General features: G+C 42.5%; 1 protein-coding gene across 2 annotated transcripts; it reads left to right on the top strand.

Annotated features, from left to right (window-relative positions):
* The first annotated feature begins 9,930 nt into the window (after positions 1-9,930).
* klf4 (Kruppel like factor 4) lies at positions 9,931-15,136 on the top strand. Of its 2 annotated transcripts, none has more exons than XM_056290777.1 (5): positions 9,931-10,466; positions 10,597-10,708; positions 11,558-12,416; positions 13,331-13,501; positions 14,060-15,136. In XM_056290777.1, exons 1-5 carry the CDS (start codon positions 10,429-10,431, stop codon positions 14,233-14,235), a joined length of 1,356 nt encoding a protein of 451 aa, XP_056146752.1. In that variant the 5' UTR covers positions 9,931-10,428; the 3' UTR covers positions 14,236-15,136. The 2 variants fall into 2 exon arrangements, with proteins under 2 accessions (XP_056146752.1, XP_056146753.1); XM_056290778.1 differs by having other exon boundaries at positions 11,843-12,416.
* The last annotated feature ends 425 nt before the right edge of the window (positions 15,137-15,561 follow it).

Genomic DNA, 15,561 nt, shown 5'->3' on the forward strand with positions numbered 1-15,561 from the left:
GGAAAAACAGTAACTATTCATTTGTTTCTATAGGAACCACTCTTAACGTTGTAAAGATGTGGTTTTGGAATTATTGAGCCATATTCCTTACGTTTTGGATTTAATAGTCCAATAGGCTTGGTATGGGTACTGATATGGGTACTTGGCATGGTTTTTATGATCCAAGCAGGACTAAAATTGTTCATTTTAGATTAGATCATCTTACTGATGCATATGTACACCAGTAAGAAGAGGTGTATGTGTGTGTGTGTGTGTGTGTGTGTGTGTGTGTGTGTGTGTGTGTGTGTGTGTGTGTGTGTTTGCGTGCATGTGCATGTGCATGCATGATGGGGAGGTTTCTTCATAGAAAAAAATTCAAGAAATAATTATTACTGCTTCTATACTCCAATTTTCCATGTAACTACTGCAATAGATGGAGGTTAAACACTATGGCTTGATGGCTGAAATCTTTTCTTTTCTTTTTTCTAATTTTGTTTATAACTTTTCTCATCAGGAATCCCAGCTGGTAAAAAGAGTCTGTTAAAAAGACTTAAAAAATACATTATTATTATTGTTATTGTTTTTATTATTGTTATTAGTAGTAGTAGTAGTAGTAGTATTAAAAATACTTAAAAATGTATCGTATTCAACTGATTATTTTTCAATAAACTGGAAGTGAAAACAACTTTAAGTACTCTGCAGAAGTAGCTACATATACAAAGGTTAGTACTGCCTGGAAGGCCCAATGTTACCTTCATATTTTGTGGTAAATTTGCAAAATGTGACCCAAAAAAAAAATATATATATATATATATATATATACACACACACACACACACACATACACAGGCAGATGGATACAACGATAATTACTTACACACATGCACACTTACATGCACGCAACACACACTCACAGACACACACACACAAATATATACAGGAAAATATATATAAAATATATACAAAAAACATATATACAGGCGAGTGAATACAAAGATAAGCTAGATAGATAGATAGATAGATAGATAGATAGATAGATAGATAGATAGATAGATAGATAGATAGATAGATAGATAGATAGACAGACAGACAGACAGACAGACAGACAGACAGACAGACAGACAGACAGACAGACAGACAGATAGATAGATAATTTTATTAGCCACGCGACCAAGGCTGGTGGAATTTGTTTTTGTTTTTGGTACAAATTCCACACACACACACATATATGTGCGTACACACACACACACACACATGCAGACACACACATCTCCTTAACTTTTGTTCTCCTTAGCAATATTTCTGACCTAGGATGATGGTCTCTATTAACCATGTAGCTCAGATGATATGGTTTGCCAGAGGACATCGACTCCCAGTCCTTATTTGCCAGTTAAAGCTGACTTAAACTCAGTACAACACATCTACGTGTCAATCATTTTAACATCGAACCAACACTTATCAAACATTTAAAACCCATTTTGAAACCGAGGGGTGGACGGGTTGCAATAGTCAAAACTAAAAATGCTGACATAACAATATACCGAAAATACGGGACGATAATTAAAGGTAACTCATTATGGGCTGATAGTAATGTTATCCACAGCGTTCCGCAGCCGTAATGTTCTCAGCCGCACCGGGCTGAATGAGGCCATTATCCCCCGGAAACCACACAAATGTTCTGAGCCTGGCGTCTCCATTGGCAAACAACTATAAATAATACCTGTCGTTACGCTTGTCAGCGATGCGTTGCTGCCCCACGTCTCCCCGCTCACCCTCGCACTGACGTAATGTGGTCCACACACCTGCGACTTCACCTACTACAGACACAATGTAAATATTACACTTACCCTAAAATTGTAAAGTAACATGTAAGCACTATATTATTATAACACATTTAACACATATAACGTGTGTGTGTGTGTGTGTGTGTGTGTGTGTGTGTGTGTGTGTGTGTGTGTGTGTGTGTGTGTGTGTGTGTGTGTGTGTGCGTGTGTGTGTGTGTGATTGCTGTAGGTTCAGCACATAATAGATGTTCAATGTGAATGTCCAATAGCAGAAGTTAGCTCAACACAGACTTCACGGCCCAGGGTGAGTACAGGTTTGGGTAATTGGGAGGTTAGTTTTGTGCGTATCTGGTACGTTCTCGTTCTGTATGTTAGCAAAAATGACCTCATGGGAAGACCTTAGCTGTCGTTTGTCAGACAGACAGGGACACATGTTCTTACTCCCGGCCAGGCAGAGAACCAAGTCCAGCCATCCAGCGCTGGACCTTTTCTTTTTAGAGCTTTCTAATCCTGGCGGGGCCCGGGTCTGACGTCACGGGCCTTCCACTCAGCCCTCCGTCTGCTGCGCGCCGTACCCACACTCTCATTTCCTCCACAGCTCACCGGCACCAATCTCCTCTGTTTGTTTGGCTCCTGACATCCAAGTGTCTTGATTAAAACGGGCTTAGTACATCTGAGGTCCCGGCCGGTCTGTCTGCTCAGACACCGAGAAGGTGAAACTATGAAAAGAGGAAGAGCTGGTGTCTGTATGAGACGCGGTGCCAAACTCTCTTTCCTCCCCTCCTTCATTCTTCCCCATTTCCCCTGTTGTATTCCTCTCACTTGGCTGCCTGCCCTGCGTCATGTGACCAGGAAGTGTGGCTCACATCCATTTCCCCTCCTGACAGAAGGGAAACATTGTAGGAGTGGGCCGGCACAGGGCCTCGTTACGTCGCCGGTTAAAAATAACTGATATATTTAAGGCTGCCGAGGAATCCCAGGGAAGGCAGAGACTGGACAGCCTGCCGCCCAGCAGGAGCTCTCTCCTCCCTCTCAGTCTGTCTTCCTCTCTATCGCTCACCCTTTCTGTCGCTCCGTTTTCTCCTCTGGCTCACTTTCACTTAATTCAAGCATGATCCCAGCCATCCAGGCTCCCCCACACCGGCTTCCTCACAGCATTAGAAACCCACCACTCAGTCATATGGAGTGATGCAAGCACGGAGCCGGCTGGCTGCATCGCTACCAGCCGGCTGCCTTGCCCGGCTGTTGAGGCTTGGCCGCGGGCCTATAAACAAAACAGCCCCCATGGGGGTCAGGGCAGCACATCCATATGCATACCATCACAAAGCATTAAAAAGCTATAAAAAAAAACCCTTGGTGTTGTTTTTTTATTCAGGTTTTCCAACAATTTCTGTTCTTTTTTTTTCTTTTTTTTTTGGGATTTTCCCCCTTTTTCTCCTCAATTGTATCCGGCTAATTACCCCACCACATGTCTCCTCCGATACATGTGGAGTCGCCAGCTGCTTCTTTTCACCTGGCAGTGAGGAGTTTCACTAGGGGGATGTAACCCGTGGGAGAATCATGCTATTCCCCCCAGTTCCCCCTCCTCCCTGAACAGACGCCCCGACCGACCAGAGGAGGCGCTAGTGCAGCGACCAGGACGCATACCCACATCCAACTTCCCACCCGCAGACACGGACAATTGCTTCTGTAGGGACGCCCGACCAAGCCAGAGGTAACACGGGGATTTGAACCGGCTGCCACGCCACCCGGATACCTCAACAATTTTTGTTTTGTCATGAAAAGCACCACAACCAGTCTTCCACTGGCGGGGGTTGAGCCATGTGGTTATGTTTGGTGGTAAATGTCAGCAGTAAAGGGACAGATATGGTGACCACTCTGTTGTACATGTGCCATAATGAGCATAATGGTGTTAAAGACCAGGTCGGTTTTTGTAATTATCCTCTTAAGGAGCCAGATATGACATTTCTGTGATAATGAATGAAATGGCTTGGTCACTCGGTCCAACTGTGTCCAGACAATTTGTTTGTATGTGCCGAAATCTGTAAAATATAAATATAAATGAAAATTTGAGACCAAGAATGATATAAGTCCATGCTAAACACCCAAAGATTAATTAAGCACTTGTTTTTATCTTTTTTTCTGCCCACTCACATTTTGAAAAAGGTGCGAAGAAGGTGGTGTAGATGTAGAGGTGGGGTGGATTAGACGGAAGGTGGCAGGGTTGTAGTAAAACACCTTGCCTCAGCTTCTCACAAGTCTACCCAGAGTTTAGGAGTTAGCCAACTCAACTCAGTTAGCCAAGTTAGTTTAGTTTGCCTGTTGCCTTTCTACTCGCCGTTTTGCCTACATCACATGGGCCTTGGGGTCTTTAATGCCCCCATACTAAGTAGGGAATTCAGAGGGCATTGACCTTAAGGCCCAAATGCACTGAAAGCGATAATTGACACACCTCATTTGATGCGCATCATTTGATGCTCCTGTGGCATACTGCAGGCATCAGATTTGAAATGCCAACACCACAGAACCGGCAGTATTCTGGGAAAAGGCCGCTATTCATATGTAGGCAGGCATGAGTTTGTATGTTTTACAGATATCGCCCATTAATTTTGTTACATTTTTATTTCAGTAGCCTATAACATTCACTTTTGGACAAGAACGCCCCTAAAAATCAGTTCAATATGGCCATATCTTATACAATTTTTTTTTATCTATTTATTTTTTAGTATTTTTATTATCAATAGTTTATTTCTTTAACAAAATATTGTACTAGGGGGAAAGAAAAAAACTTTACCTTTTTATTCCTTTTAGCGCTCTCCAAACAGGTACTGTGGCTGAAGAAAGCACAGCTGTGGTCGCTGGGTCCTCAGTTGATGCTCAAAAAACATAACAAGGTTGGCATAGCAGCGTCAAGGCAGTTCGACACGCCTCATAATGCTTCTGGTGAGTGTTCAGCCATTTAAAACAATAGGTGTACTTCACAACGCATCCAAGAGCAATCATACTTAATAGGTTCTGAAATGCATATGTTACCCAAAATAGGCCATTAAAACTATGCTCGCCTGAATGCACCACAGTTTTATCATACAAGCCTTATTCATCATCAGAGGTAATATTACAACCACCAAGACAAACACTGACAGCATTGCATAGCCTGGCATGGCGATCACATATTCACACACACACACACACACACACACACACACACACACACACACACACACACACACACACACACACACACACACACAGATGCAGCAACATCAGCATAAAATCCAATTGTACACCCAACAAAATTGCACCCAATAGACAATAACATTGAAATGGGCAATAGGCTACTACGGTCTGAAATTGTAAATTAGCTTACTTTTGATGACTACTGCAGGAGATGACGTGTCTTGGTGTTGAACACTAAAATGATTTCATTACAGTCCAGTGATTCAGGCAGTTCTCTTTCAAAGGAGAGCAGGGACAAAGAGTTTAGTCTGTACGTCATCATTGATGCCCTGATACCAGTTTTTATCCAACTGCCAGTTGAAAATCTTTCAACAGTAGAGCTGCTGATGGGGAAAGGGCTGAATTAGCGGCCACATACGTGTCGTAACTGCTTGGCACTTGTTGAGAAACTGGGACACAAGTAGGTGTCTGGGTTGAGAATGATGGCTGAACTTGAGTTGTATTCTCATTCTCGCGCTCCTAATGTGTTTTTGTGACAAACTTAAGCAAACTGCTTTGTTTCGCCATAATCTTTATCTTAACCTACATTATAAGCAGCTAGCTAGCAGAAAGTAGGCTTCTGTTCCACGCACGGGCTGTACACTCAGTGAAAGAGGAGGGGCTGCTCACAATCTGGCATTTGTAAAATGCACTGCCACTCATAAAAACTGGCCTATCATCATCGCATGGTAAACAAGAAGCAAGAAACAAGAAGTGTTCTATTTTTTTTTGGTTGCGTCAGTTTTTTCTAACTAATTTCAATAGTGTAAGAGTTAATAGGAAATAATTTTAAGATTTCTTTTTTTTTTAATTTGCAGCTAACTCATACATTTTTTATGCATGCTGGGGTGCCAGCTTGAGATTTAGATGACACAGGCACATCCAGGTACACCCGTGGCTACGTGGTTGGAGCATCTGTATCAGACACAAATGATCAGGGCGCAGTAAAGAAAATGTCCTTTTCTAAATTAAGTTTCCTTTGTTAATCTCCATTGAAATTAATTTACTGCAAATTAACCCATCCTAGCTGTGATCTGTGTAGCTGTGTTCATGCTGCACCCGGGGACCAACTCCAGTTCTTTTATTATTGTCTTGGTCAGGGGCACAGACAGGAATATAAACCCTAACATGCATGTTTCTTTTGATGGTGGGGGAAACTGGAGCACTCAGAAAAAACCCCACCACAGACACAGGGAGCAAGAGGATGACTGGGGATGACCCCCCTAAGGTTGGACAACCTCGGGGTTCAAATCCAGGACCTTCTTGGTGTGAGGCAACAACACTAACCACTGGGCCACCTTGCTGCCCACTGAGATGGAGTGGGATAACCACCATCCAACGCTAACTCTAACCTTACCTACAACCTAAGCTTAACCCTAATCAATACCACTACCTAACCTGCATGCAATTGCTAATAAAAAATCTGAGTGGAGGTTTCACAGTGGAGTCTATGGTTCATGCACTGTGTTTCTACGCAGACACCAGAGGACTCCTTCCACACAATGTATCAGCGTTTGGTCAGTAGGTATGACCCCACCCATAGGAAGATACCACGTTGGGTCTTAAAGTACACTTTCCCCTAGAAGAAAGCCACCATGTGATTTCATCTCTTATTCCCGTGGCGCATGCGCAACTGCCACCATGGGCTATGCAGGGCAAAATTGTGATCATTCACCCACTCACTTACTCACTTATTCACTCACTCATGGACGACCTGAGAGGGATGTTTAGTAGGGATATTGATAGGGACATTAGTAGGGATGTTAGTAGGGACGTTAGCAGGGACAACGCATGCACAACTGCCACTGTGAACATGGCAAATTGTAGTCACTCACTCACTCATGGACAAGCTGAGAGGGACGTCTGCTGTTGCCCCCTTTCTCTTTGAACACTGCCTTGCTGCACCTACACCTGCAGTACAGGTGCACCGTGAGTCTGTATGATTTCCTGCTTTTTTGCTATATTCATCACCAGGGCAATCAGTTCTACTGTCCTTGTCCCAAACCAACATGTTTTCAGCTCAAAAAAAGAAAAATTTCATCACCGTTTTTTTTTTTTATCAAGGGCTGATGTGTTTTATAATCTGAAAGATTCAAACACAGTTCCAAAGGTGTGCTGTGACTTGATGATTATCATGATTTTAACAGACTTGAGTGTTTTTAGATCATGATCTCTGGTCTCTTGAAAGCAGATGCTGATATCAGCAGATAAAGCAAAGTCTTTAATAAACAAGTAATCAATTTGCCTTGGAAGGGCTATGTTTAATGTAACTATAACTATAAAACTCTGTTTTGTACTATACGAACTGGACTTTCTTTACCAACGTAAACATACTTGGTCTTCGATTTAAAAAAAAAGGATGTTAAAGAAACGTTCCTATTCAGGTCTGAACATACAAACATACCTGAGGAACTCATTTCAGTGATTATTATTTGACACGCATAACCTGCCTTGTGGCTTACGTCATTCTTGGATAAACAGTCAAGAATTGCTTGGGTTCAACCAAGGATATGGCATTGGATGGGGGGACGGGGACATAAAGTCACGACAACTGTAATTGTGTTAGATCTAATGTGAGGTGATCTGAGATGGAAGGGAGGAAAGCGCGGCAGTAAGAATTAAGAAAGCTTGAGTCAGCTTTCAAGAATTAAGGGAAGAATGAAAACTATTTTTTAATTACTGAACAGCATCTGGAAGAGGGTGCTGCAAACCTCAATATGTAGAGTTATGATCCACTGATACTCATATTGACTTGGATGCTCTCCAGGAGAACTTGACAGAGGGACATTGGTGGAAGCCATCTCACTATACCAGAGAGGACAGCCAAATACTTGGAGTAGTGCAGCTGGGTTAGTTGCTTGTTTATGTGCAAGTTCTTGCAAAATAAAGACAGCGTCAACATATATGACTGAGTCAATGCATTATCATCTACATTAAAGCATAATGGAAATATCAGGACAGCCATGACAGGGAAAAAAAGTGTTGTGGAGGGACTGAAAACACAACGTCTTTCATCAGTGGAAACTTTATTGACAGAGCTCAGAAAAACACTTGAGCTCACCTTTAAAACAGAAACTGTGTCCAAGGTAGGGATAAAAAGTTGCTTGCACTCCTACATCTACTCTCTATGTCACTAATCAAACCATTCTGATAGGACAAAAGTAACACAAGTGTAGTTTCACAAAGTAATCGGCATACTGTTTGAGTGAATTAGGGGACAATATGACACCTCCAAACTAGCAAGTTAGCATCCATGATTATGCTTGTTGAATCTTTAAAATTATTTCAAATTTTCCGCATCCAGTTCTTGCAGTTACATCATCAATGTCTCTAACATAAAGCTAGTGTGTTGTTTTGATAATAGGGGCCTGTGTTGTTTCACTGTGCACAGTATCAGAACTTGTGCTAATTCTGAACATTTTAAAGTTAGTTCAGATAAAATGTAGCACTGGAAATTTAACCCAAATAGCTGGTTGAAGCGAGCTAGTTTGCAACCATGACTTCATTGTGACAGGGGAATGTACAACAGTGCCATCATCTTTCATTATCTCCTTTCAATCTTATTTTCTCTATTCTTCTCTACTGTTTTTCTCACAATACTAACCACCTCCACTGTGAAAGTGAATCCTTTCTTTTGAGGCTCTTATACAAGGCCATTATCCTCCGGTATAATGAATTTGGCTATGTGTAGATAGGTCCTACTGTGTTTCCACCTAATGCTGGAAGGCCTTAAAAACAACAAATACAAACAAAGTCAAATGTATACTACTAGTCAAAATGTATACTACCAGTCGAAATGTGTGTATGCAATGTGTTCATGTGATATGTATGTAGGCCAAAATATTGTCATTGTGAATACATCAAACATTTTGTGCCACTTTATCTTGCAGGATTTATAATCCAAAGAAAAAGTTCTCATGGTGTTGTGTATGTTTTTTTTTTAACCACATTTCGTTTGCCAACCAAAATGATGGTGTAGTTATGCAGGGGAGTACTTTGAATTAAAATACCAGGGTAAAGAAGTGTTCCTATTTGAGTGTGTTCAGCACGAGATGGGACGTTTATTGACATGCCTAACGGACAAGATCCTGATGCAGCAGGATCAGGGGCAAGCGCTTTGTTTGCTCTTGCGTAAAACTCTCAAGCCAATGCCTCTTATTATGCGAGATAGATAGGTTTATGTTAGCTTGCTAGCTCTGAGCAAACATTGACTAAATCCACTTCAGATTCCACAATATGAGTAAGCAAGGCAATTTTGAATAGATTAACATTTGCAAGAGCTAGGGTTGTTTTATTCAAAGCAATATTAATGACTCTCAAGTCTCTTACAGGTACTAAATTATGATGGTGGGGGAGGGGGGGGTTGACTGGACGGGCAGGCTGATGAAATACACTGTGCTTGAGAATATTCTCAGCAGACTTCTGTCGCTTATGGATACACTTACTATGCAATTATCATCCCAAAGCAGCAAGCAACTTCTCTGAGAAGTACGGACCCGCAGGGCCAAGAAGTTACAAGCTTTGCTTTAAGATTTCGCATTACCAACATGAAGCCCAACAATAAAAAAAAAAGATGCCTAACAATAAAAAATGCAAATAAAAAGTGATTTCTGATCATCAGTGTGGCAGAAATCCATAGATGTCCACGATGAGCGATGCGGATGTCTGTCTGCCATATGTAACTCACAATATCTTAAAGACCATCAGTCAATTTATCAAGCCGGTTCAAGTCTTTCCCGGGTGCTGGGGTATGGCTGCATTTGGGTCTGGGCTCCGGGACGAAGCGAAAGTCAAGTCCCGTTCCCATATCGGCCACATCCACGGAGCGCAGCGGTGATGCGCTTCACCCACGCTGACGTGAGCGACGCAGCCGTCAAGACGAGCGCCGTTGCTAAGAATACAAACAAACGCCCCTCCCCCCTCCGCGCTCTCTCCCGCCTCACCCCACGTCTACCTCCTCTCGCAAATGTTTTTCCTGCGGGCAACTGTTGCCCGGTAACGAGGGCGTGCCCACCGGCGGCGATTTAAACAGGGATGCCCGTCTCACGCGCCCGACAGCTCACTCTCGCTCAGGCTGCCGGGCTCGCGTGGCAACGGGACAGGGAATCCCCGCGTGTAGCCTCCTGATCAGTAGGCATCAAGCAAGCGCCTCCTCCTTTCTTCTCCACCGGCTCCTCCACCTCCTTGTTCCTTCACCTCCTGTTCCTCCGGCTCCTCAACCTTCGGCTCTTCCATCTCCGGTTCCTCCAACCTTCTGTTCCAGCACCTCCGGCTCCGACTCCTCCACCTCCGGACTCGTCCGTCTGCGACAGCATGGCTCGGACCACAATATAAGTCACAACGCGGACCATAAACTTATTCCGGGGGGTGGGGGGGTGGGGGGGGGAGGACGGCGCCAACAAAATCCGAGCGCAGAAATCATTTCGCCTCACACCGACGAACACATTAGATGATAACGACATCACCGGGGAAATTGTCATTGATGAGGTTGTGGGTCTTAAAAACAACTTTTAAACTGAAGTTAATCAAGGACGTTTTACTTTTTTGGACTATTATAGGCTGCTTGTTTCTGTGAGGATAACGCCACTTGGATTGGTAATAATTTGTTTAATTTCAGGCAACCACCAAATGACTTCGAGATGGCATTAAGTGGGACGCTTCTGCCATCCATATCCACATTTGCCAGCGGCACGACTGTCAAGAATAAAATCATAGGACCTGCCAATTTAGTGAGTACGGTCAGTTTTATTGTGTGTGTTTTTTTTGTTCTTTGTTTTTTGGTCACGCAAAATAGCCACGGGGAACCACAACGGTCATAAAGAATACATGATCTGAAACGATACGCTTATGGGTGGTTTCTCGGCTATTCCTAAAGTTGTGTTATTGGCACGGACTACGCTTCTTGCGGCTGTATTGGGGCGTGTACCAGTCTCTGACACTAGTAAGATTTTTTTTTCAGTGGATACAGTTGAATGGACAAACGCACATGGGCTGTTACACAGCAAAGGAAAGGGTCCTGCCCCCTTCACAGCACACAAGTCTGCGGTTTCCACGTTTGGATTTATTCGATGCGCTGTCAGATCGGCTCCACGGATTACCGACAAGGACACCGAGAAGCCTGATATTCTCGCGCATACCGGCAGGAACTCGGAGACACGTGTTCCCTGTGTCATAGCATTTACAACATTACCATTTCTCTTAAATTGCCGAAAAGGATAAGCTGCATTTTGCAGTAGCCAGTATTCTGTGCCAGGGACACATGTCCTTATATCAGTTTCTATCAAACTAAATAAATACATAAATAAAACGATAATTAAATAAAAAAAACCTCGAGTACATTGACTAATCATCCTGCTTGGATCTGAAATGTCTTAAAAACAGAATCATCAGATACCTATAAAACAAGAACTATTACAGAATATATTTTCACCTGTTTAGTGATATTATGATAACATTTCGACCGGGCTTTGGTTATTTGGACTGTATTCACTAATGTATGAGTTCCATATAGTCATGTGAAATGAGTAACTTCAGATATTTGTTGAATTGCCACTAATGTACATGTGACTTTCCTCTAGAGATGGAAGGAGGAGTTGTCCCATCTTAAGAGACCCAGCGTGCTAATTGGAAGCAGTTGTTCTGACTTAGAACATCCTGATACCAACACCACCACCACAAGTCCCAACATGGCCAAAAAAGACCCCGAACCAGACCTTGACTTACTGGACTATGACTTCATTCTGTCCAACTCCATGCTCCAACAGCAGCAGCAACAACAGGAGGCTATGGCGAGCAGTTCAGCGCGGGCCCTGTCTCCCTCACCCGGTTCTTACTCATCATCCTACCCTCTCCCTTCTCCACAGGGCACCACTAGCGAACTCCTCTACACCATCCCTGACATTAGTGATGTTTCCCCCTCTGGAGGTTTTGTGGCAGAGCTCATGAGGCCTGAACTGGACCCAGCATACCTCCACCCCGCTAGCCTTCATGGGAAGTTTTTGGTCAAGACCACTATGGACATGGGAGAGTACACCCAAGGGGTGAGCGTGAGCAAAGCCTGCGTTAATAATTCCCCAGAGTCCTCTGTGTCTTCTTCCACCCCAACTTCGTTTGCATGCCACAGGATAAAGCAGGAAAACCCCAGTAATTGCACCATCTCACAACCCATGGACCTCCATCTGCCTGGGGTGAACTCTCAGAGTCGAGGCCAGCAGCGGACCAGTCATCTAGAGCAACATGGGTTCCCTGGTGGAGGACGTTCCATGGCAGGTGGCCGACTAACCTCATCTTCCTCCCTGTCCCCGGACCACAATCTGGGTCGAGAGCACCAGGTGCTGGGCCATCCCCACTCCCAAATCTCTCTACCTCCCCAGGGCTTCTCTCATAGCTCTCCGCAAGGCTACTCTCCTTTCGCTCAGCCCTCCATGCAGTTCCAAGGTCAGTGCCAGTATCAACACGCATAGCTTTACACATCTCTAAATCTGCCTCTCCTATGAAGTCGCATCATTGCTTCCTGAATTGTGTTATCTGCTCATTTTAAAAGTGGTAATTGTTAGGTAACATGATCCATATCCAACAAAAGGGATAGAAAACCCTTCCAAATGAACCAGACAGGACTACTGGCAAGAAAATAGAAACAGTTGTTTCAAGAGTCCTTATCACTTCACTTACTCTTTAATCATACCTCAAAAAACAAGAATACAGTAAAAGTTGTTAATCATCATGTCCCAATTTTTATACAAATATTTCACAATATGCTATTTCAAAAGATATTTGACATTAGGAAAGAGGGATAAAATCCGCCAAATTAGATTGAAAGAAAATATTTTAATTCTCTATATTAATGACCAAATAAGTAGCTTTCTTGAACTTTATTTTTGAAGCATTGTACATTGCTTCAAAAAAAAGTACTCAGTGGCATAATCAAGATTATAATGGATTTGACTTTCACGTACTTTTCAAGTTCACGTACAATATAATCATTAAGAAAAAAAAACAACTCTGTTCGTATAAAGCATTTTTGTCGCTAGATTCAGAGAGGCTAGCATGTGGGCTGAGTCAGCGTCTTGACAAGTGTCGACTCCCGTCAAAAGAAAATAAATTAACAGTGAGACAACAACTGTTACATCAGCTTATATTTTGAAATTAAATGTATTTACGTGAATAAGCGCCCACTTGATTATGTGACATGCCGAAAAATGTAAACAATTATATATTTGAAATCTCTCGTCTTACAACACAATCCACCGCTTGTGTTTATCCAATGCTTACTTGTAGCATTTGCATGTAGCACGTCTGTGTGGTTGAATGATAATGTGAAGTAATGCTTACTGTGGCCTTTTTGACCCTAGAGTCCCTCATGATCTCCGGCGGGGACTGTTTGCCGGAGGAACCAAAGCCCAAACGCGGTAGGCGCTCCTGGCCTAGGAAGAGGATCGCCACGCACATATGTGACTATGTTGGCTGTGGGAAAACCTACACCAAGAGCTCCCACCTAAAAGCACACCACCGTACACACACAGGTTAGTTGGCTGCACAACTGTCCCATCTTTTCCATGGATTCATGCAAGAGTGAATTTGCATAGGTTTATTACAAAAAGAAATCCCGTCTTTATGATTCAATTTCCTGTCATTTTGTGATCACTTCTTATCAAATAAGAGCATTGAGCTGTTAATTTATCTCAATTTTTGTGTGTTGCTGTGGACAAGAATTGACATAAATCCATAAATTTTGTCCTAGGGAGAAAATACCGTTGTTATGTTATTATTTGTTGCTCCATATTCCAGAGTTAGTTAAACATATTTAGTAATTAACACGGCATACAGCATCAAACCCTTGAGTTTGGCATGGGGGCGGATGCACTCCCAGTAGCTCTGAAACTCTGACAGGGTGGGGTTGGGCTGGCAGGTGTTAGAACAGGTTGATACTTATCCCCTTTTCAAATTCAAACCCCAGCCTGATTACCTTGCCCTTTACACAACTGACAGGATGGACCTTTTTCTTCTTCTGAGGTGGGGACGCTGGGCCGGTTTAACCTGGGGGATTAATGCTGACTGCTGTGTCTTGTTTGTCTCCCCAGGAGAGAAGCCCTACCACTGCGACTGGGAGGGCTGTGGCTGGAAATTTGCCCGTTCAGATGAGCTCACACGCCACTACAGGAAACACACAGGCCACCGGCCCTTCCAGTGTCAAAAATGTGACCGGGCCTTTTCAAGGTCAGACCATCTGGCTCTTCACATGAAGAGACACTTATGAGATTGGAATAGAGAATGGACGAGGACTGGGGCCGTGGATGTAGACTAAAGCCAAAACAGCCATAAAAAGAATGATATCAAAACTCTCGACAGACATGTGACTTGCATATTTCAAAACCACATTTTGCCTTCAAGCTGTTGACAAGCATCAAGACAAGCTGTGTTGTTCACAGCAAAAAGAACCTTACTCCATAAAGAGCCTAGAATATTTCTTAAAGACTTATCCTGTCCTCCGACGTTGGGCAAGTTATGTGACGAGACCTCTCAGTCAGGGCAGTAAACTCTTCTTTAGGGACCAAACTGGAATTTGTCCTGTTTAACTGACAAAACTTGGGGGACCAAGTGCCAACAACCTATGACTCAAAATGTAGTATTTTCAGGAAAACCAGGAACAACAACATACAAACATCTCTAAGAGGCCTTCTACTTGCATCATTCTATTAGCCTCATCAACAACACACTGTTCAACATTCATACTGTATTAAAACTATAGACAAATAAAACCTGTAATGCCATGAATTAATTTCAGGTACAATTTTAATTTATATATGTTACAGGATGGTGCTCGGCAACTCTGAATTAGGGTTGTATGTAGAAATGGTACCAAAGATTAAGGAAAAATGTAAAATTGCTTCTTAAAAACATGAAAAGTGCCAAATGATTGTTTGTGTGTTTCTTGGAGACCTCCTCTTCCACAATCTGACTTAAATCAGGTAACACTTTACTTCTCAATGGTGATGGCAATCGTCAATGCACTGCAGCTGCAAAGTGCAATAATTTATGTAAGACATTCATAGTTTTGTATCAAATGAGTAACTCTGAACAAAGATTTGTTTATAGCCAATATATGTAATATAATCATGAATTTTGTACATTTGTAAATAAAAAAAATCTTTTCCTAATGTTTCATATTCTATGTATTTTATAGTATATTAAAATTTGTACATGAAAATAGAAATGATTGCTATTTTATCTAGTCTGTGAAACCTGTATGGTTGTAAACAATGTCCTCTGCAATATTGGTGTGTACATTCCTTTAAATCCAAACAACTTTTGTATTTTGGATTACAGCAGTCACAGAAAGTCAAACCAGTTCATCGGAACACGTTTATTGAGACAAATCTTTCATCACTCATCTAAAAACAAAATGTCTTGGCTTCTTAAATGGAAGTCAACGAGGCACTTTTTGTAACCCAGTATATCTCTAGAATTAAGGATGTTTTATCTCGAGTCTAGATGTAAAAAAAAATTGTTTTGTGGTTATATGTATTTAGTCTCTCCCCATGGTTGTGTAATGGATGAGCACATTTAAATGACAATAGCTTAC

This window comes from Lampris incognitus, chromosome 12 (assembly GCF_029633865.1).
Source record: "Lampris incognitus isolate fLamInc1 chromosome 12, fLamInc1.hap2, whole genome shotgun sequence".
Classification (NCBI taxonomy): domain Eukaryota; kingdom Metazoa; phylum Chordata; class Actinopteri; order Lampriformes; family Lampridae; genus Lampris; species Lampris incognitus.

What these genes read in the sequence shown, in the direction of transcription:
- klf4 (XM_056290777.1), top strand. Translation starts at nt 10,429, where the DNA reads ATGATAACGACATCACCGGGGAAATTGTCATTGATGAG. An exon ending in TCATAGGACCTGCCAATTTA is followed by an intron (nt 10,709 to 11,557) that starts GTGAGTACGGTC and finishes ACTTTCCTCTAG; the next exon opens with AGATGGAAGGAGGAGTTGTC. An exon ending in GCCCTCCATGCAGTTCCAAG is followed by an intron (nt 12,417 to 13,330) that starts GTCAGTGCCAGT and finishes TTTTGACCCTAG; the next exon opens with AGTCCCTCATGATCTCCGGC.